The sequence below is a fragment of the Molothrus ater genome, chromosome 1, assembly GCF_012460135.2.
Source record: "Molothrus ater isolate BHLD 08-10-18 breed brown headed cowbird chromosome 1, BPBGC_Mater_1.1, whole genome shotgun sequence".
Taxonomy (NCBI): Eukaryota; Metazoa; Chordata; class Aves; order Passeriformes; family Icteridae; genus Molothrus; species Molothrus ater.
Genome location: NC_050478.2, coordinates 138625486 through 138648969, shown reverse-complemented (window position 1 = coordinate 138648969; position 23484 = coordinate 138625486). Strand labels below are relative to the sequence as shown.

Genomic DNA, 23484 nt, shown 5'->3' with positions numbered 1-23484 from the left:
TAACTGATCACCCTGTTGAGGGTGGCCGTGTACCTCCACTGCCTAACCACAGGAGTTAGCAGTATTTTTGCTGCATAAACTGGGTGTGACCAGAGCAGGCAGAGGGTGTGGTGCCTCAGCCAGGGCCTGGTGGGGCAGTTTGTGTGGGGCAGCACACAGGGAGAACACCTTTCTGAAGGGTGAAGCTTCCCTAGGCCTGGGAGAGAGACTTGAGCTCCTCATAACTCAGCACAGGGGCCCTGGTTTTGTGGTGCTCATCCAATGTGACCGTCAAGGCAGAATGGTGGACACTTCTCAGAGCACAGGCTGCAGCTCTGACTGGGAGGTCTGCACCATCTCTCCTGGCTTATGGATCCACCCAGTGCTCAGCCTGAGCACTTCCTTGTATCCAATCTAAATGTGCCCTCTTCCATTTAAGGCCAGTACCCCTGTCCTGTTATCACATGTCCTTGTAAAGAGTCTCTCCCTATCTTTCTTGTAGGCTCTCTTTAGGCACTTGAGGATCCTAAAAAGTCTCCCCAGAGCTTCCAGGCTGAAGACCCCTAAATCTCTTAGCCTTTCTTCATAGGGGAGGTGTTCCAGGCCTTTGATCATCTCTGCTACCTTCTTCTGGACTTCATTTTTTTCTTTAAATTCTACCACTATCAACAAAAGAAGATTCATCACTCTTCAGGCTAAGAATTCTTCAAGCTAGGAAAGTGTAATCTAATATGTCTCAAAAGACAGGAAATGCTATTGATAAGGTTCAAGTGCTGGGTTTGGTTCTACCTATAAAAATATGAAAAATTAAATTCCTTGACACTTATATAGCAACACAGCACTGAACATTCTATCTTTAATCACTGGGTACAGTCCTATCACATGCTATTACAGAATATAATTATGCTACTTTCTTCTAAAAAGTAATTACATACTCTTTTATTATCTTGAAGTATTTTCCTTTCCTACTGCAAGAATTATGCTATTTTTTTATTAGAATTACTTATAAAAACATGATATTGAGTCCTTAAATGAACAATTTTTGAACAGGTGAAAAATGAATGATTTGAGCACAAGGACAAAGAAAATATGTTAATAGCTGCATTACAGAATTACCTCATAACACTGTCCTGTTTGAAAAAAATTAGTTCTACATAATAATTCAGTGATGGCAAAAAAATTATACAATAAAAAAGTCATATACACAACATGTCAGTAGTCATGTGCTACAATTTTCAGAAACAGACACTTGGTAAAGTAGATCTATATGGCTTCTTCTGTATACCCTCTAAGCTGGATATCAGAAATATTTTTCCTCTCCTCATCTTCATAGTTGAAGTCCATATATAGGTTTTTGTTAGGAACTTTTCTTTATCATTTTAGTTCTAAACAATAATCCAAGCTCAGAAACAAAAGCAAAGTAAATATCAGAGATTAGTCTGTGGGAAGATATCGTGATGTTACGCTCAAGATGTCGCGAGGTTACACTCAGGTGGAACCCCTGCCCTTTTACCGTTACCTGACCGTTAACCCCCATTATAAATGACCCTGTGGAACCGTCAATAAACGCCATTTCACCGTCCACCACATTGGTGTGGGCGTGTGCTTGGTCCGTGTGGCAAAGGTGCTGCCACCGAGCCCTCCTCGACCAGGGACACCACACCCCAAGTGGCGGCAAAAAGTCTTAAGAAGGAGAATTTCCTTACTTATGACTTATCTTCATGAAGCAATGCTTTTTGGTTGCATCTTTTAAACTACTCACATACTTCAATATTTTCTATGCTAAAACAATTAAATTAAACTTACCCTGTTTTTTCTTATGTTCTCCAAAATTGAAAAATACCCCTCTAGAAAAACGACAGCAATTTATGTACCAGATAAAATGTCAAAGCCAGCTTTCAGTATGCTATGTGTTTTGGGTTTTTGTGAGGTACAGCAATGAAAGTATATTATTTTGATAAGTAATTTGTTGATAATTTCTTCCATAATTGTAATTTAACTGAATTTTCATCTTATGAGTGAAGAATTTTCATTCCTTTAAAAGTATAAATCTATTTCTACTTAAATACTTACTGGTATACACAAGCTGAAAACCTTCATCAGTGCCCTCCATGTCTGAGTTAAATTCCAGCCATAAATGATTTGAAGTGCTACTTAGTGTCAGGCCTCTTAATGATGCCCCAGTATATGCTCCCAGCAGGTGAGCAGTGTTGTCTTTGCCATCATAGATCTGTAAAAAATGTGAGTTTTACAGTTATGAAGAAAGAAAAGAAAATAAGACATCTTTTACTCACAAAACAATTCTGTACATCTGCATTAAGAGGAAGAACAGTTTTGTCAAGGGAGATCTGTTGCCAGTCAACCTGAAGTACTATTTAGATATACCATTTGCCTCTCTTGACTTAAGCTGACTTAGGTGTGGTGAATTTTTCAAATGTAGTTTAAAATATGTCAATTCATTTTTTACATGATAATAGAATGGGGCAGAGGTGCCGTATCAGCTCAGGTTGTTTAGATCTCTGTGTTTTCTCTTTCACTGTCAGTATTGTGCTGATCACAACCTATCAGCAAACACCTATAACATATATCTGCCTCTAGTCTGTGGTGGCAAAACAGAAATTCTCACATATTCCCAACTTTGGCCTCTTAAATAAACCTGAGGTGGCTTTTTACCCTGTGAAGACAGGTTAAAATATAACTGTGAAGTAAAAGGAAACTAGGAAATAAATTTAACCACTGCTTCTGTAAGCTGAAAGAGTATTGTAATCTTATATGTAAATCACAGTACTGCATTTTTATTATTTATTTTTCTTCAAGTGTTGTTCTTTTCCATCTATCAGAATACTAAATTTATAGAACAATCTTCTAATAATTCTCAGGAAATTTCCCTACAAATCTGGTTGCTTTAAAACAGCACAGGTTGTTGTATTCCTGTAATTCCTAAAAAAAACTTCCTCTAATTTAACTATAATTGCTCACCCAAACATTATTTCCTGTAGGATTTATTTAGGGACTTCTATAATAGCTAAAACATTGATTGATGTGTTTTATGAAAAATTTCACTTGCAAATGAGTAAATTGACCTGTGAATAATTTTCAAATTGCAATAAGGGGAAATTGTAAAGCCTTATTAAAAGATACTGAATTGTCTGCAGTTCTAAATTCTATTTTAATTATATTAGTTACAAAAAAAGTTTGCATTTTTAGACAGGAGTCTTCATCAGAATGAAATCATAACAAATAGACCAGCAATAGAAGTAAGACAAAAAGTAAATGTGAAGTATTATGATGTCTTTTCCCTATCTTTAAAAATGAATCACATACTTAATTCCTATTTTCCATAAATCGTCATGTCTCTAGTAATAAAAAAGACTTTACATTTAATGAAATGCTGAAATAAAACAAATAAGTGACTTCTAGCTATGTGTAATGAGTAAATAATTGTACAGGAGTTTAAGATGCACGACATGACTTGACATAATTCCTTGGTTTTTAGTGACACAAGCAAATAAATTCCAAGCAAACTTAAATTTAAAAGCCAATTTCCTCATATGGACTAAAAGAAATCAGAAAAGAAGAAACAATTGTAATTAATGCATATCAACCAAGAAATAATTTCAATATATATAAAGTAGTATTAAAATAGATGTCTTATCTTTCAGAAAAAGAAAAAAAAAAACCCCAAAACTAACCCCAAAACAAGAAAACAAAACTAAAACCAAACCAAACCAAAACAAAACAAAAAAAACCCCACCCAATCTAGGAAATTAAATATGAAATGCACTTACTTTTGTTTTAGCAACTGAAAGGAAAATACCCTTTTCAGGAGAATTACTGCAATCCAGCAGAGATATTTACATCATGATAGACTTAAACAAAACCCAGCTTGAACCTACTTATAATTAATAATAACCCAGGATTCAGGATTTATTTTATTTTTAAAAGCTATGTAAGAGTGAACCATTTCCTGCTGTGTATCACTAATACTTAACCAAAGGAATCTGTTAAGAAGTGATACCAACTATTTTCAATGTCTCACACAAACTTTGAATAAGCCATGTCACGATACCGATTTTGTTCATGTTAGAATTTCCCCACACACACTTTATTGCCGATTTTGTTAGGTGTCCTACCACATTAAATCTTGCACATTAGTCCACTGACATCTCTAATTAGTTAATATTCATTCTATTTCATGGGCTAACCAGCTGTCTCACTGTATAATATTTTTAAACCTATATAATTTCTATGAAGGAACAGAATTTAAAGTATCTAACACTTCTGAAACAGATTCATTTGAGTAGGAGAACTGAATTTGGCTGAGGCAGGATTGTGATTCACCTGAACACTAAATTGAATTAGTTTTTTCTTTTGGTTGCTGTCTTTCAGACATTCAAAGTACCCCTCTTCCTAAGACACTGGGGTCTCCCTTAGGACAATAAATGAATGCATGTTTTGTAGTGTAACTCTCAATTTAGGTCACATTTTCATTTCTCTACTACATTTGAGGTAATAGGGAAAAAAATTGGAAATTTATAGAATCATTTATATGATACCATTTATCTTGCCAATAAAATGGTAGCAGACCCTTCTGAGAATTGCAGAACCAACGTTTTCTTTCTGACCTGGTTAAACTAGGTGGGAACTAATTATTTTGAAAGAGTTAGCAATTCAGCTTCATAATTCTTTTGGAAGGCAATATTACATGTGAATTAAGGCAGCACAATTACCTTATTTTTAAAATATGAATATACTTTCTTATAATCCTTGCCAGTGCATCTAGATTTAAGTCACTTGGATGCTAAAGATAAGTCCAAGAATAATCATTATAAAAAATTTATTCACTAGGATAATTTTTTCTTAAAGTCATCCTGTAACATTAATTCAAAGATAATCTATTCATGACTGGATAATGCTTGTTATGCCAGTAACAAACTATTCAGAAAACAAAAGTCTATCTTTATTAGGTATTTAATGACCCAATCTTTTAAAAATTAATTCATAAAGAAAAAAAAAGACACAAAAAATTGACTTAATGTTCTTCATACCACAATAATATGTTAAAATGTTACAGGGAAGGATGCCAATAGGAAACACTATACCTAAATATTTGAACTAATAGATGTTATATTCAATTTTTGAAGGAAGTGTTATTTGCATTTGCAATTAGAGGGAAAATAAAACTTGCTAATTTCTTAAGTGGCTCCATTACCAACAAATTTTAAATGGAAATCAATGCCCTTTTTCTGCTAATTTATTTAACTATATAAAATTTTAGCAAGGGAGTATCATAAATGAATGTATAAAATTTGTGCATTTTAATCAAGCTATTTTTGAGATTTTCCATTGAAACATAAAAGGCATATGGATAGGATATGAAGATCTGTTCCTTTATAAAGAGAAGAAATAACATAAAATCAGCAGCTCAGAACTGAGGCTGTCAACGCCCTGTCAAATGTATATCACACGCGAATAGAAGCACTAATATAAAGACAGAAAGGGGTCCATATGTTTGGGGGGGTGAGGGGGTGGGGGATTTGTCCCCAACATTTATTACCTTTTTCTCAGTCATATTCAGGATGATATTGCTAAAAGTATTATTATTATAAACATGAAGATTCTTAAGAAACAAATTAACAAAAAGATCCGAATGTCACATCCCTTCAAAGTGTTTGCCCAAACCCCTCAAAAACTGGATCATGTGCACACATTTAAAATCTGGCCCACAGAGGAGACAATGAACAAATGCAGTAAAACTGAATCCTCTGTATTTGGCAGGAGCACAGACAGTGCTGTGCCAAGCACAGCCGAAGAGAGACGAGTGCCAGTTCTGTTTGCTGACACGCTGTTACCTGCCTGTTGCTGCAGTGAGTGCTTTAGTAAAGCAAAAAGAAAGATTGCTTTAGAATGTTATTAAAAATAATTCTTAAATCCATTTTTCCACATAGATGCAATATCACCTATTAAATCATTTGTCATGCTACATAAAGCCAAGACCATAGTCTGCTTCAAAAGAGAAAAAAGATCATTTTCATAGTCAGTGTGCCTGTCTCCTTTGTTTTAGGTTTACTCAATGAAATCTGTCTGCAGAATTTTTGGAGGTGGTTTGTTTTGTGGTGGTATTTTCTTTTATTTAAACATTACCAGAAAACTACCCATTAATTAGTACCACGCACAGGGACATTTTTATTTATGCTGAAATCTACTGAAAATAAATTATGAAAGCAATTATATTAGCCATGTCCAAGTTTCAATTTTAATAAAGGTCCTTTTTTCCCTGTAAATTAAAAAGTATGTTAAAATACCCTTGATATAAAAGAATATTTTCTACACTCAACAGATTTACAACACAAATAACACGTTCACTACTATCAATGGACTATTCAGGGAAGCAGAACAATGATAACTCTGTTCTTTCTGTGTATATCTCAAGGACTTGCTTACAGCTAGCAGAGACTAGAGAGTTTACGAACAAAATTGGTGGATGGAGATAAAAGCAGGGGAAAAAAAGCCAGGTAGAAAAATTTTCATACTTTGGAAAAAATGCATTATTTATCCTTGACTCCCACATAGGTAGTTTACCCTAAAAATATTGAATTATGGAAATATAGTGCACAAACTCAATTATCTGTACAATTTCAGAGAAGGAAGGAAGTGTTACAGAGTTTCTGAGATTAATATTAAATGAATTGGCATGCAGTGATTATACAGATCCTAAATTGCTCATATGTCTCCATATGACTTTCATAAATATTAGAGCAATATATGGCACTTTCAAGAGCAGGTTATATCCCTATACACACAGACACACACACACACAAAAGGTAGAGATATTTATATATTTCTTGCAGTTCCTAATAAAACCCAAAAAGAACTACACCATTAATGTAAGTAGCCAGAGCAGTTACATTGAAAGGAGAACAAGAGAATTGAGTACTAAATGAAGCAAATGAAAAACAAATTATATGCTCTGAAACCTCTGTTTTATACCAGTTCAGAACTGATAAATGGGAACTCCTCCTTCTCTGTCCCTGAAGTAATAGTAAGGGTGGTGATTTACTGGTGATTTGTGTGAAATATGCTGTTTCACTCTGAGGCTGCACTCCCAGTACAGCTGTTACATTGTTTCAGTCACAGTGCTTGTCAGATATAAACATCATCCATGGTCAGTTAACCCACACGGCAAGCAGCAGACCTCATGGCTTCATTAAAGAACTTGTCAAAATTTTATTAGAATACTCAGTCTATTTAGACTTTGAATGGAATTTTAGCAGCATACCTCTAGTGATCTAAAAATCCTAGCTGCAAGAAAAAGTAACGCCAAGCACATTACTAACTTCCTTGCCAACATTTTCATCTCTAGCTTCTGATGAAAAGAGATGGATTGTCCAAGCAAAGCTTGTCACTAAAAACTGAGTTTTAACCATGAAATATTATGGAGTTGCTTCATTTGTTTTTAGGGGAAGGAAGACTGCTCTAGAAGCTGGTGTTTTAAGTATCTTGAATTTAAAATGGTGACTACTATATCCTCCCTCTTTCACAGCTGACATGTAACTCTGTATTCACTACATGCCATTTGGCTGTTTTGAAGACAGGATGAATTTTTTCTTTTTTTAACTTAAATTCCTTCCAGTTACAAAGTAGTGATACATATTAAAGGTTATATTTAAAGTAAAAGTAGTGATATATATATTTAAGGTTAAAAGCATTTGTTGGCTCTTAATGATTCATTTAAAACTAAAATATAACCCCGATGTTCTATTCCTGTAGCCAAAAGGTTATTCTCCACAAACAGCAAAACAGTCAAATATTTCCTTTTTCAGAGTAGAATAGGATCATAAAAAGGGATCAACAGACAAATGCAGAATTGATTCTGGGAGAAAAAGTTTGGAATGTGTGACTGGTAATTTGCTCCCCGAAGAATTTTTCTTTATCAAATGAACACATGAAAAAAGAGAGTGATAGAATTAAGACAGTTCGTGAGAATTTCATCTAAGAAAGGAGGCTGAAAAAGACACAATGGATTCTACAGATATTTCTTCCCACATTTGTAAAGGCTGAGTGCCTCTGCCTTGCTATGATGTCAGCTAGACTGAAAAAAGTGATAGTCATAATCAAGAATACCTCTTAGAGTTTGTTTTGGATTTTTTAAATCGGGAGGAACTTCAGCTCATTATAATTCAAGACTGCTGACTTGAAAAACAAACACTCTAATTACACAACACTAATTTCATTTAAAAAATACACCTGCAATACACAGCAAATATTTCTGCCACTGATATTTACAGCTGAGTGCTGGCCTTCATCTATTTGTTATTAATTTTGCATTGCTCTTAATTTCACATTAAATGAGTAGCAGCATTAAAGCAGAATTTTCTTCTCTAAGTCTCTGAGTAAAGATTGTCTAGTTAAACATCTGAACTGCATATGGTTCAAATGGCCCTTGAAAAGTCATAAATTATTAGATCAGAAAAAAAAAGAAAAAGTTGAATTGTTTTATTTTTATATTAATTTCTATTTATCTAACTGTACACAACTGTATCTCCATTCCCACAATGGTATGTATTTTAAATTAAGATAATAGAGTTGAATGGTTTGAACCTAAAAATCCTGAGAAAAATCCATCCATATGCTTTTATTGGCTAACAGTTACTTGAACAACTGGTCTGATTGGTTCATTGGTTGGTTTGAGGTGTTTTTTTCCCCTACTGCTTACATTTCAATAAATACTAAACAGCTTTCAAATTAAATCTTTCAAAATTAATTAATGTAACACTTAAAGGGTATCCCACTTGGTTCTCAAATAAACAACAAATTTAATATAAAATAAACACACCTGTGCATTCTGGGTATCTAATACCTTTTCGTTAATTTTTCTTTACTTCTCTTTTGCTTTAAGAAGAGCATAGTATTTTTTTAAAAACCATTTGATTTGATTTTTCTTTTTGATGCCCAATTTAATTTTACATTAGTAGTTTAGGCCTGCTTGTACTTTATATAATTAGCCCATTTTGGAAATGCTTGTGTCTGACAACTAATGACAGAAACCCCACCCTAATGCACAGATGGTTACAGATAGATGAGATAAACCCCAGTATGAATCAGGGTTGTTTCTTAGGAATACATATTTTCATAATTCTTCTTATTTAATAAGTACAGGGTACTTATTACATAAGAATATGGCCAAAAAACTTTTTAAATCAAACATGAGTGGCAAGGTACCTCTTGTTCCTTTGATTTCACAGAGGCAAATTTAATTAAATTACATATTCTGAAGAATCGGACAATTATTTAATCACAGATATCTTATTGCATTGGTGTGCTATTGCAGATGGCATATGTGAAAAGACACCCTGACCAACATCAGTTTTAAATGTGTAGATGGTTAAGTAATACATGTATCTGGAACTATATTTTTTGGAGTACAATAATAAAATCTATGAACAAATCAAAGACGGGGAAATCACTGTATAAAACTCTGGTAAGTTATAGTATCCTTCTTTCCCTCTTGTAGTTTCTTTTTTCCATGCACACCAGATTAGAGTAATTTAAAACGTAAAACTTATGTACAATAAGCAGTATTTAGACTGTATTAAGTTAAAGTTATGGGTGCTGCATTATTTCTTATTATGTTTACATCACAGCTCAAATTATGAAGATATTGTGGAAGAAAACAAATCCAAAGATGTAATTGATGAATATTTAACACTGAAAATATATACCCATAACCATTAAGGCAACATTTGTTTCATTTTTTCAACTTCTTCTTTAATTATCTCTGGTCAGAAAAACATGCATTAAGAAACCGACTATGGGGGCACCTGAGGGTGCCTAATTTTTAACTTCTTAAAAATGGAACCAGTTTAGAAAGATATTTTGTAAGAGATGCTTTATATCCACTTACCTGGTACTGTACTATTGCAGATAAACCTCAGTGATGGGAGGTACTAGAAGCTGACAAATAACAAATAAGTTACAGGATTACATACCTTAAGAACATCTCCTTGGGCTAAGTGAAATGTTCTGGCAGAAATATTGATTCCTTTCCCTGCTTGTACCTGAATGCTATAAATGCATTCATGGTTGTTTTCATAGTTAAGAGGATAATTGGGGGACAGTAAGATTCCTTCATTATTTGTTGTGGAGGCTCCACATTCAGCTGCAATTGAAAGAAAAAAAAAGTTAAGGCGTGCTTTAATAAAACACATAAATATTTTATTAATGGTGATAATGGTAATGTTAATGTAACCTAGCTCAACATTAATAATGTTTATTAATATCTAAAATCCAGTTTTAAGTACATGATCATGATGGTGATTGGATGCTACAAGAATATTTCTAAATTGCAATACTTTGGTAAAAGTATGTCAAAAACCACTGAGTGTTAAAATCATATAAATGGCATATTTCATAATCATATTGTTTTGGAGGATCTTCCTTGAATTTTGTTGTATTTGTTTCAATTTCTCCAACACTAAATTCATAAAGATGTGCAAATTAAATGAAAGTAGAAGAATTCTATAAATTTATATGAGTATTTATTTATGAATAAATATATATATATGTGTAGGTACATAAATTTTCACACAGATTAATGAAAAGAAAGATTTTTTTTCCTCTGGTATTTTTTAACCAAGATAACCAACATAGTCAATGGTGTAAGTTACAGTAGTAAAATATTATGTTATAGCTACCAGATAAATATAGAAAAAAAAATCAATAACAAGTAAATAAGATAAACATAAGTCTCAGGGGAAAAAAAATAATTAATTTAATAATTTTCAAGTAATACGAGTAATTCAAGTTTTTATTTCAAGAAGTATACCTTATAATCAAAGATTTTGGCAATTCATTTAATCACCCAAAAAAACCTAGAAACAATAAACACTTGTGGCAATGCTTCATTAGGCATTATAAACTAACTTTCATTTCCTATCATATATTGGACTATATAAATAATTTTAATTAAGTAATTTTTAGCTTTTAGTTACCATGTATTTTAAATAGACCCTGAAATACTATTACAATTCTTTGCTTCCCTTTTTATTTAATCTTTGTATGTGGCCATTATAGTGGAAGTACAGGAGTATTTCCTGTCTTTTTAACAGATTTAGATTAATTTTGAATTTAACTGTAACACTAAATTTTATGGGTTTATGTTTGTTTTCAGGATTATTTCAGTTGTCACTTATTTTACCCTCATGAGAATGCATCTCATTTATTTTAACCTGGAAATTGAGCTGATTTATAATTTCACAGAATAAGTAATGTGGTGTAAAACTACACGGTAATCTTAATGTTTTAGAAGATGTTTAGGCAAACTATGGTGTCTATTCTAAAAGCTTTTATTTGTTATTAGCATTTTTATAATTTCCACCCCAGACTTGTTTGAGTAAAATTCAAGATATTAAAATATATATTTTGTACATGAAATTAAAAGCAATGGCAAAAAAACCCCAGCTTGATAAACTACCCTTTCTGTATGCAGCTGAAGCAGACATTGCACAGAAATCCAAATCAGGCACAGATTGAAGAACAAATGCTTGATGACCACATCTCATTCAACAATATAGAACAAGTACCCAAATAATTCAGGTGACATTATTTTGTCCTGGAACAGCAGGATGCACCCAATCTAGGCAGAAGTGGAAAACCTTCTATTCCACATGATCACAGCTATCCTTTTATTGCACTCTCAAATAAATGGGTATTTCCTATTTCAAAGATGCATAGGTCACTTTGAATTACAACAGAAAGGAGTAAGATGATTGTAATTTCAGGATTGAGAGATCTCTTTTCACAATCCAGAGGGTATAAAAGCCAAAAGGCACAAGATAATTATGGTATTAAGTTGATCCAACAACTCTGGGCTATTTCAGAACTGTAATTCAAAGCAATTTTTTTTAAATCTGAACACAGCAGTAAGCTAACTGTTAAGACAATTTCAACTAATGTTTTACAAGCATGCTAAGTTTTCTTTTAAGAAGAAGGATGTGAATATGTCATTGTGTTTCATGACATGGTATTTATCAATATGATTTTCTGAATTTAGAGAGAGAATATTGTGTTCCAAGTTGTGGATGTCCCATCCCTTGAAGTGTCCAAATTCAGGTTGAATGGGGTTTGAGCAACATGATTGATTGAAAAATGTTTCTGCCAATGGCAAATGGATGTACCACATGATCTTCAAAGGTTCCTTCCAACCCAAACCATTCTGAGATTCTTTGTATCTTATGTTAGCAGACAAGAAAGCTAGTTTAGTAAACACACTGCCAAAACCCACAGTATAATAGAATCTCCCCCATAGCATCATCACAGTTCCATGGAGGCACACAGTCCTCCAGTTGCTTCTTTTGTACACTTCTCAGCAGAATTCTGACAAAATCAACAGTTAGTTCCTGGCTTCTCTCCTTGCCTCCTGTCAGTGCAAATTGTGGCTTAAAAAACCACAACAGAACAACTGACCAGAAAACATCAAACACATGCTCAGACAAAAACAGGAGTTAGGGTTGTATTTTGGAACAAGTGCTAAATCAAATGGGGAAGGTCCACAATTAATATTGCAAGACATTCCAAACTGCAGCACAGACAGTTCTATGTGAGAACTCCACTCCTATCTATAAACATATTATATTGTTTAAAATCACATGGAGCTCCATGGGACTTACAGTTTCTTTCTATTCTCTGACATTAATACTGAAGGAAAGATAAAAAAAGACCATAATAATTATATTTGCATTTAAGTGCTGAGTAAAAAAGTGTCCAGAAAAAGTAATGTCAATGGAGTTCTTAAGTTTAAAATAAATCCAAATATTAAACACATGCAATTTTTTCAAAGTGTTTGGAAAATAATTTTAACAGGCATTACAGTGAATGAAGGTTAAAAAGAAACTTAAGAGGCAAACCAGGATGAAATTACAGGAATATGTGTAAACAGGGAAACATAGAAAACAGGTGACAAAACAGTACTTCAAAAGAAAAGGAAAAATTATAGAGGATCAGAGAGTCTGTAACTATTCTTTAAATCATACGTAGAGCTGTTATCAGAATTTACAAATATTTTGTTACAGTATTTATATTTCATTTTAGTAATATTCCCTGTTCAACAGAGATAAAAATCAGGCTGCTTTATTAATAAAGTTTCGTGTTTTTAAAAAAATTCTACTTGTTTCTGCTGAAACTTGGAACCTGCCTTACACACTTTTCTTGTACGAAGAAAAATAGGAAAAATATTCCACATCCAGACATATTTTCACAAAGACTTTAATTCAGCCTAATATAAAGTAGAAGGATGTAACAGTAAGTAAATACTGCAGTCAATTACTGTTTCCAGAATGTGACAGAAATAATAGATTCATTTCAGTATTAGAAAGGAAAATAAACAAAAAAAATCAAAAGAAAAATAATGAAAAATAAAAACTTCTATAACAAGATAATTGCAATAACAGACTGTGATGCTTTTGGTTATGAATGTGTGTTCTTTGCACCTTTCCGTAATAGGACAGATGAATTGTATTAGTGCATTTCAATTTTGTAAGCCGGTGAAATGTCATTGTGATTGTAACCAAAGAATGTGATTGTAACCAAAGAATGAAATTCACCTATTTGGGTAACTTAACCATTTGAACTCAATTCTTCAATGAATTGAAGATTAAAATTCTTGCCATAAATAATTATGAATCAAAACCACACTCTGCTCCTACAGATCAAAATTCAGAGGGAGGGAAATTGTTTTCTTCAATACAATCCTTTAGAATCAAAAGATAAGAGCTACGTCTAGGAGTCCTGTGTTTTGAACAGATGGTATCTCTTGGTTAGGAGTCTCTGTATTGCAACAGCTTGACAGGGCAAGTAAGCAGAAGCATTCCAAAAAGGATTTTATCTTTATACAACTTTGTACTAGATTGTAAATAAACAGTTACTTCAGAAACTGTATCTATATTCAGTGCTCAACAAAGGGTTTTTTATAAAGCCGTTTGTCTTCAGATGTTCTACCTCTTCAACTGAAGGCTGGCAGAAACCAGAAAATACTTTCTTGTCAAAACATAGCAATAAAAGAGACAGTAGCACAAAAATTCTGAAAGGATTAAGTTGTTGCTAAAGCTTTCTTTCTGTGAATAGCATGAATCATAAGGTTATCACAAGTTTTCCAGGCAGTTCTTACATTCTGACAGGTTAAATACAGGAAATGCTATGCTGATGAAAAAAGTAAAAGCATTATCTTCTTCAATCAGTAAGAATTATGGGGTTTCCTTTTATTTTACATTGTTCCAAATTACAAGACTTCCTTTCATATAGACAAAAATTATTAACAGAAATTCCTTATTATGTATCTGCAATAGAGGTTATCTCCTTCCTATTTGATCTGAACATCAAAAGATTCATGCAGCTATTTGTGTATTAAACTTTTTTTTAATATACTTTGGCTGGTTTATGACTACGTTATTTATCTTATAATGAAAGATCGTATTTCCAGATCTGGGAAGATCCTGTATTTATGATCCAGAAATAATTTTACAAAAAGATATTTCTACATCAATGGCCAAATGGCCAATGGCCAAATACAAAAGAAAACTTTTTTAGAAAGACTTACTTACATTATTAATGTTATTTTTCATAACTGATCCCTCCAGCTGACAAGAGTGGGTAGGAGTCCCATATACATTAAATAATTTGCTCCTGCATTGCAATCAATCAAAGGAGTATGAAGAAATAGCATGACAAATGAGCTTTTGAATTAATGTTAACAAGGCAAATTGTATTAAAAACCCCACATTCTATATTAGAAGAATTTAAACTACCAATGTGCATGATTTTCCTTTAAACTAATTTAATATTCTGATAATAAAACCCAACACTAACAAAAAATATCCCAAAAACATGAACAACCAAAAAAAACCCTCCACAAAATAACTCAGGAAGTGCTGAAACTGTTGGAACTTAGTAAAAATTTCCACATGGGGAAAAGGAACAGTTAAAACTTGATGCAAAATCTACAAATACATAAGAAATATTAAAAAATGTCTTATCATAATGCTATTATACTAACATATAGTGAGACCTCAATGACTGTGTTTTGCTTTTTACAGGAATCCTATCCCTGAAGAAAATAATAGATATGTAACATTTTCACACCCGACAGAGGAAATATTTAAGGGAATAAAATTACTTCTGATGAACAAAAGAAAGTTTAGGATTCATTTGTTCTGAGATGAATCAATGACCTTTGCAAGTGGATATCACAATCCTTAAACTCAGAATTCATGCTGCCGAAACTATCCACATATTAAAAGAAATCTCAAACCTAGCAAAAAGACATTTTTTTTGAAGCAAAATACATTAAAAGCAATCTTTATCTTGAATGTTTTGTATGCACAGAAATTGATAGAGCTATGTAGATGGAGTAAGATTAATAGAATATAGAATAAGATGCACAGAGGGTAACCAATGATTCTCCTGCTAATAAGGGAAATTACTACAGATGAATCTGTGGTAGCACCTTCCCTTCCTTGGTTCCATTTATGCATATCCAGTCAATGCTGAAGTTATTTTTTCTTTCAAACAATATAAGCTTTCAGACATTTCTGAAATGTCTGTTCTCAGTGTTCTTTGAAAGCACTTTAAGTAAATCTTGGCAAAGAAGCTGAACACCTTGGCAAAAAATCTCTGATGAAAAAAAAAATCATGTACGATATTATCTGAAAAGTATGCAACATGACAGAAATTATTGAGTTTGCCCGTAGATATTTTATGTCTTTTTGTCTGCTTTTTGTAATTTCAAGGGGCATAGTTCCTTGGAAATCTGTAAGTCCAGAATTAGAGACTATTTAGGACCTACTGAGAAGAATGAACCGAAAAAGTGAAAGTAGCACAGAAGAAAAAAGTTTTAGCGTCAATGTCTTCCAGTGAAGGTTTAGGAGTCTGGAAAGAAACTGTATGGCCCTAAGAAAGCCAAAGGAAAAGACTTGACACAGTTGGGAAGCAATGAAGACGCAGAATATTTTACACAGACATAGAAACAATTAGGGTTTATAAATTCAAACATGACAGTTATACTGGAAGGTAATACAATTTGTGTTTTAAGAGCCTTATAAGGAATGAAAAAAAACAAACTGGAAAAGGGCAGGTGAAAGGAAAAAAAAAGACATAAGAAATCCTGCTATAATAGAAACAACTTTCCACATTTTACTGAAAAGCAATTCTAAGAAGAATATGTGTGCTGAATATGAACACTGCATTTGGTTATCACTTGAGTATAGCATAAAAATAAATCATGAAACTAAGGAATAACAGTGTTCTAAAAGATCTTTAATCATCTTCATTCCATTATTGATGATAAGAAATGTTTAATTTTATCTCTGTCATTATTTTTCCCTTTAAAGCAATAATAATTGCTCTTGTTTGTTCCTATCTGTAACACAGTTACAGGAAAATTCTTGTATGCTATCTATGGCATTGAAAATTATAAAGAGAACTAGGCAAAGATGTCTGAGTTCCAAATACATCAGAACATTTCAGAGGCACTACAACCCTAAGAAAGCAGCTCTATATTCACAAACTTAAGATGATTTCTCTGCTCTGTGTTACAAGCTGGAGACAAACACCTAGCATACTGAGGAAAATGTTGATTCCTTAGGACCACCCGGAGCTTAGATTTAGCTTTTTATAAAGTCAAAAGTGAACATGCATTCATATTTATTGTAAAAAGGTTTTTTTTACAAATATATTACTTAGATTCAAAAGGAGGAGACTTCATTTTCACTGTCCATGGAAAAGTTCAAAGAAAGCAATTTAAAGATTATGGACTTTTTTCTGTTATCATTAGATACATCCATTTATTAACAGCTTGTTCAGTTGGCTGTGTGGCAGTTGCTTTGTAGTAATTCATACAGAGCATGGTTTAGTTTTGTTAGCCAACACAGAGTAGACAACACACCAAAGTTTCAGCTACCATTGAACTATTCTTGCCCCGAGTGACTACAGACATCTACCCCAAGAAGAGCTGCATCATAGTGTGAACAGAAACATGGAAAACCTTTATGCATTTTTTAGAAAAATCTTATTATGAAAATTATTTCAGTGCAACATCAAGCCCTACTGAATTGAGGTAATACCATCACTTGAGAAATTCAGCCTTAAAAATTCAGTAAAAATATATTTGTTTGCTATTTGTACATTGATAATAATAAATGTTTAAGTAATAATTCCTAATAATTTAATAATAATAATTAATTTAATAATTCCTATTTAAAAATACAATAATTTATTTGTAATTAAGAATTCTTAATTTAATAATTCCTAATTTCAAAATTTCATTTTTTAAGTCTAAAGTAAATTTTTTTAAAGTATTATTTTTATAAATTAAATAATAACATTAATTGATAAATTACAAGTATTTATCCATCTTCTAAATAAGAAAAGACAGCTGCTAATTTTCTGGTAAATTATTTGGTTTAGAATTGATTATGACTGATTACTCTGTTTCAAAACCCAACATATTGGCTTTTGTTGTATCCAGACAGGGATGTGTGGCCTTCCACCAAACTTCTACTTTATCTGTCTTCCTTATTCTTGTGTCTTTCTTTATTCTTGTGTTGACAATCTGAACACAAATATTATGAGCAGTGGTTACTTCCCAACTGATATTGCGTGTATGTGAAAGTGCATGTTGTATCAGAAGCATTCTCTCATTAATCATTTTGACAAAAAACGCCAAATGTGAGCAACAGTACCAATACATAAATTTTGAGTCCAATATAAGTGGTTGACAGGAATTTCTACTCTTGTCTTGTTTGAATTTCACTATTATGACACATAAATTAAACACTGGATATTTAAGGAGTGAAAATGGCTCATTAAGCTGTTCTAGTAAGACTATCTTTTATTTACAAAAGTAAGGAGAAAACATGTTGACTAGAAAATAATTTATTCCTTCTATTACAGCTTTTCTTTTTTCCTCCAACAAGAAAACATAAACATTATTTTTCTGTCATGAAAGCTGTATAGGAATTTTTTTATATTTATGCCACTGTGATTATTTTTGCTGATAATTTACTAATTTATTTTTATTAACCCTTCCTGAAATTTATTACTGAAATTTAACCTATCTTCTTGACTGTGCACACATTCATTATTATTCTTATTGTAAAAAATTCATGAAACCCAACACAAAAAAAACTTTTATTCATCCATAGCTCTGACTCAGCATCTAAATCATCTTTTCTATAGGTACGTATATAAATGTTGTTAATGCATAAGCTAAATTCATAATTTTCCTTATATTGAGGTAAAGGAAATGGTATAGGAGTGGTTTGAACCTAAAAATGTTGATACAGTATCTAACAACAAATAAGAGGAAACACATAATCAATCCATAGTTACTATGCAATCAACATCTGAAAGACATTTATGTTTAACTAACATACAATTTAGTATGAAAAAATATTTTAAATGCACACTGATATAAATGTTTTCATGTATAAACCTTTCCATATAGTACCTAAATTTCAGCAATATATACCCTTAAATAAAAATAATTCAGACATATAAGCAACTCTCCTACTTTTTAGAGACCTTATTGTTTTAACAGTTCTCAACGGAACTGAAAACCAAATAATTTAGGAAGCATTCAGCTCAATCAACATTCTTTAGCCATTTAAAGCTAAATTTCTAGTCAAATCTACATGTATAGGCTACCTTTACAGTGAGTGGAGAGTGTTAGGTAGGAATCATCAGGAAGTGTTTCTTCTCAATTATCTTAGCTATCATTTAAAAACCAGAATAACTGTTCTAAGGATATTGTGAGGATATGGTTCTTACATAGAATGTCCAGGTTGACTGTACTCCTATAAAGGGACCCAGTTTTATGAAACAAATCTGTTCTAAGTGATCTAACCACAATTTTATAATAAAGGTATCACTTGGAACCTTGCATTGACAAAAAAAAAAATCTATTACCTGACATCTGAACTGGTAAATGCTGATTTAAATTTATACCCAGTTTTCCTAACCTATTAATCCAAATAGGAGGAGTAAGCATTGTGCCCTTAATTTGAATTGCTTTCAAGTATAGACTATGAAGTCCACTTATAATACCAAATAATTTTAAAAAATGTTAAAAAATTGACTAAGGAGATATGGAGAATATGAGAGTACATTAAAAAGAGGTGTATTACCATGCTTTTCCATGCTCTAAATCTACGAGTCCATGGACAATGACTACACATACAAGCAAATGAAAGCAGCTGACCACGTACCCACACACCTTGGCAGAGGTGCACTCCATACTCGTCGTCCACCACCAAGACAAATAACCTCTGAAGCTCCTTCTAAACGATATCCAGATGAACAGGAGAATGTCAGAATATCTCCAACGCCAAAATTAAATCCTATTCTGCTACCAAATTGTGGGATCCCAGGATCTTCACAAGGTTCAAGATTATACTCTGCAAACAAGAGCAAGTCAGCTTTTATGAGAACATGTTCTTTACCAGTCATATATGTAATCCTGCAGTCTAGTAATTTCTGTATATTTCCACCTGAATATCAATACAGGCATCAGATTTTAAAACAAAATTATAATGTGAATGTTAAATTGATAATTAGATTATGTTGAAAGTAAGGCATATTAATACATTCACAATGTTTTAAGAATGCATTACGCAACATGATTTATCATTCTTGTAAGAGCCATAAATAACTCCAGTAAATAAAACAAATTTTTAAAAATTGAATAACAAAAACTAAATAGTTGACACTTCAGCTCATCTGGAATTTGAGTAACAGAAATTAGACTAGCTCTCTTTCCTCCCCTCACTTGATAATGTGTCTTACAGTTTACTGCCATCTTATTCATCATGTGGCACAGAGGTTCACTTGCTTTTAAATTACTGTGCTTAGGAAAAAAATAAATAATGCAATTTTTCAGTATATATATTAATCAAAATAATTTAAAGTATTTTTTTCTTTATATAGTATACAGAAAAAACCCCAAAATAGCAAGTTTTTCAGGAGCCAGATATTACTGGTATTTCCTTACCAGAGAAAGAAATATTAAATCCTTCATATGATATTGAAAAATCTGAAATAAACCTCAACTGAGCTCTGAAATTTCCATAGAGACCAGCATTGATTGGTGAAGGAAGCTCTGAGCCGGTCAGACGTGCCAATGGCTGTGTGAAACTGCCATTCTCTGTTATTAGTAAGTAGTCATGATGATCCTCCAAATGAAATGTGTAGAAGGTGAATTGCACACCTATTAGAAAAAGTAGAATTAGATATACATGTCACCCTATTAACATGCATGTAACTAAGCCAAAGTTAAAATTCATGCATCGCATTATGAATAATCATTTGGAAAATTAAATAATCAATTTTTTTCTAAAAATTAGTATCTCTCTTGATTTTGGAATTAAAATATCTTTGCAGTAGGTTTTGTTTTGACGTCATATTTAACTTTTGTCTTTAGCTGCAAAATATGGACATCTGATTTATAGAATTTAAACATAGATGCTTCCATTTTTGTATAAAATTCAATGACGCGCTATGTATATTCAAAAATACAAACAGTTAATGGCAGAATAAAAAAGGTAAGCCTTATTTTTTACAATCACCAGTATCCTTGAGTAGCACCAGTGAAAGAAAAGATTATAAACTATATGATCTTAAATTCTAACGACACATCAGTAGCCTCACCAATTCCTCCCAAAAAAAAGGGAGATCTCTAAATAAGATGTGACATACATCAACAGTACAATTTTTTTTGCCAATCATCATACATAAATCACACATGCAGAAAGGAATATATCTCCTGGAAAGCCAGTAGCAATAAAAAGACTTAAAGATCAAGACAGACAATTAAATCACTTCTGCATTTTTAACTAAGAGTTAGAGCATGATCTTTTGGTAGAATGCACAGAAAAACCAAGAAAAATAAACAGAAGAATCCATTAGCTAGCTTAAGTGATTAGGGATACCTCTAATGTAATGCTATTTTCAGTTTTGAAAATCATGTAAGTTATAAACCAATGATTCAGTCTCTTCAAATATATCTGATGATGCAATACTTAGGATGATCCATTCATATGATTGCGGATTAACACAGCAGATGAATAGTAATGACCTTTGGATACTCTCATGGCCAATAGATATTTAATAGTAAACAGAATTTAATCAAAAAGCAAAGAAACAGTTCCCCTTCCTACAGACCCAACACTGCACCACTTGCCCTACCCCTGCCACCACCAGCCCCAAATTTCCCAAACAGGGTAATAAAATCCAAGCTAGTTATAATCTGCTTGACTAAACTGTCTAAATAAAGAAATATAATGCCCCATCAGATGTTGTAGGTTACCTTTTCTAGACCTCACAGGCAGCTTTAGAAGCTCTCAGTAACATTGTCTGTTATTGTTTTCGTTTGTTTTTATAATATTTCTGAGGTTGCCTGCATAACATTAAACATTTATGTTAATGCAACTCAATCACACCTGAGAAATACAGCTTGCATGGGTATCTAGAATGCAAGGACACTTGGTTTATAAACCTGGTAAAGGACTTTTCAGGACAGGAAGCAAAGACAGGAAATGAGAAAAGTAATGAATGGTATACACACACACATAAGCTTTAACGAGCAGCATTAAGTGGAAGTACTAACAATGACCAGATTTCTTATGTTTCTGTCTAATGGCAAATTAAGTGTATTATTGTAATCTTAAAGCAGTTACCTCTTAGTAATTGATGATAATGGGGGAAAGAATTTTATCTTGGGTCTCATGAAAATTAAAAATTTACCATGGAGTATTTGAGGGAATTTGTGAGATTAAGTAAAACTGAAGACATTTTTTTTTTTTTTAATGGTGGTTGGAGACCTTAAAACTTTTAGTGAGATGTTTTGGGCCAAAGGAAGATAAGGGAAAGGAACATGCTAGGTAAGTGTGAAAAACATGTCAGAAAAGGGAGAGAGTTAAGGCTCTCTAATCCCTGCACCTAACCAGTGCAACCTGTCCTCTATTCTTTTAAAACTCTACTCCTTATTAGTGTGCAAACATCTCTTCTGTCCAGAGAGTGAGCACATGGGTGACCACTAGTGAACATTAGTGTGGACTGTCTGGGGAGCAGGATGAGGTCAGGGGACAACTGGAAAAAGAGCCATTGATCACAGACCAGGCAGAACCTAGTAGGAGTAGAATCTGAACTCCAGGTCCTGGGTCAGAATATGGAAGGTTGGGGGAGCACATGCACGTGCATTTGTGAGTGTTACTTCTAACAGACCCCTTTCCCCTCAGCCTGGATGGAGAAATAGGATTTGGTTGCCTGTGGTGCTCACGTCTGTTTCAGTGCTGCTGGTTTCTATGAGGGCCAATAAGACATTTGCCTCCATCCTTGTTAAGCTGTGTGACCAGCCATACATACTGGCATCTTTAGAATACATGCTTAGTCTTGCCATCAGCTGGACATACAGATAGGAGCAATCAGAGAAAAACTTGGATCTTGGAGACCTTTATCTTTTACTTCCCTTTAAAGAGAATGGAGAACCATTCAGGTTTTTCAAGTAGATAACTCCTTCTCTTCTTAAAACTCCACACATATCACATACTCCCTCTGAATCCAGAAAAACACATTCTTACTAAGTAGCACTGATATAGAAATTACTGGATGAGATTTTATTTTATGCTTATGGTAAAAATAAATAATCCAAAAGATTTATTCTGGCTTTTAAAAGTTCTTAATTTACTAATTACATGAGCAAAGCCATTCATCTATTTTGATAATTCTATTTATTCTCCCAGCTTGTGTAAAAATAAATTGGGAAAAATGACACACAGAATTCTGGAATTGAGATGAAGTTGCATATCTTTTGAACTAATGTATATAAATATAGCTTTGGAACTAATAAATTCTTAAATGTCTGCATTTTTTTTTAACTTAGTTCATATAGGATGTAGTGTTAATTTCACATGCAAAGAGCTCTTAAAAAAACCCATGTGATATAGATACAGAATAAGACTGAATACCAGCTCATATTTTTTTGCATTTACTGCACTCCAAATTAATTTTGGTCCTTTTTATGCATGCATGTACACTGAAACAACAAAATCAGAAATGCCAAAGAAAAGTTTATGGTAGTAACGCAAAATAATGAAATTCCTGTGAATCACAGCTGAGCTTCACTGACTATTGTTCAAACATCACACAAGGTTTAACTCAAGGGAATGTTTCAATCAATTTTGCAGATTGCCATGACATTTCTTAGCAAAACCCCAAGGTATATTACAGCAGTAGCTGTACAATTTGGTTTTCTTCAGAAAATATTCTAATCACATTAATAAGTGCTGTGTGACAGATTGTGTCTTCTCCAGGGAGGAATTTTAAAAGATATATTCAGGTAGATTCTGTCTCATTCTGCCTCACATGCACCTTTTTTATAAGGGTAATATTTAAAATCTGAAATGAAGATAGGAAGACATAATGTGAGATGTCGCTTCTCTGTGTTACAATCCAGACTGT

The 23484-nt window shown here is 32.8% G+C and overlaps 1 protein-coding gene across 1 annotated transcript in view; it reads right to left on the bottom strand.

Moving 5' to 3' along the window:
• CSMD3 (CUB and Sushi multiple domains 3) overlaps nt 1-23484 on the bottom strand; it is a 595264-nt gene that overhangs the window by 201097 nt on the left and 370683 nt on the right. Inside the window, exons 21-24 of the mRNA XM_036400790.2 lie at nt 20018-20233; nt 19236-19424; nt 9969-10138; nt 2053-2209 (exon numbers count right to left, since the gene is read on the bottom strand). Of these exons, the coding sequence (XP_036256683.1) occupies nt 2053-2209; nt 9969-10138; nt 19236-19424; nt 20018-20233 (732 nt within the window). The remainder of the gene's footprint in view (nt 1-2052; nt 2210-9968; nt 10139-19235; nt 19425-20017; nt 20234-23484) is intronic.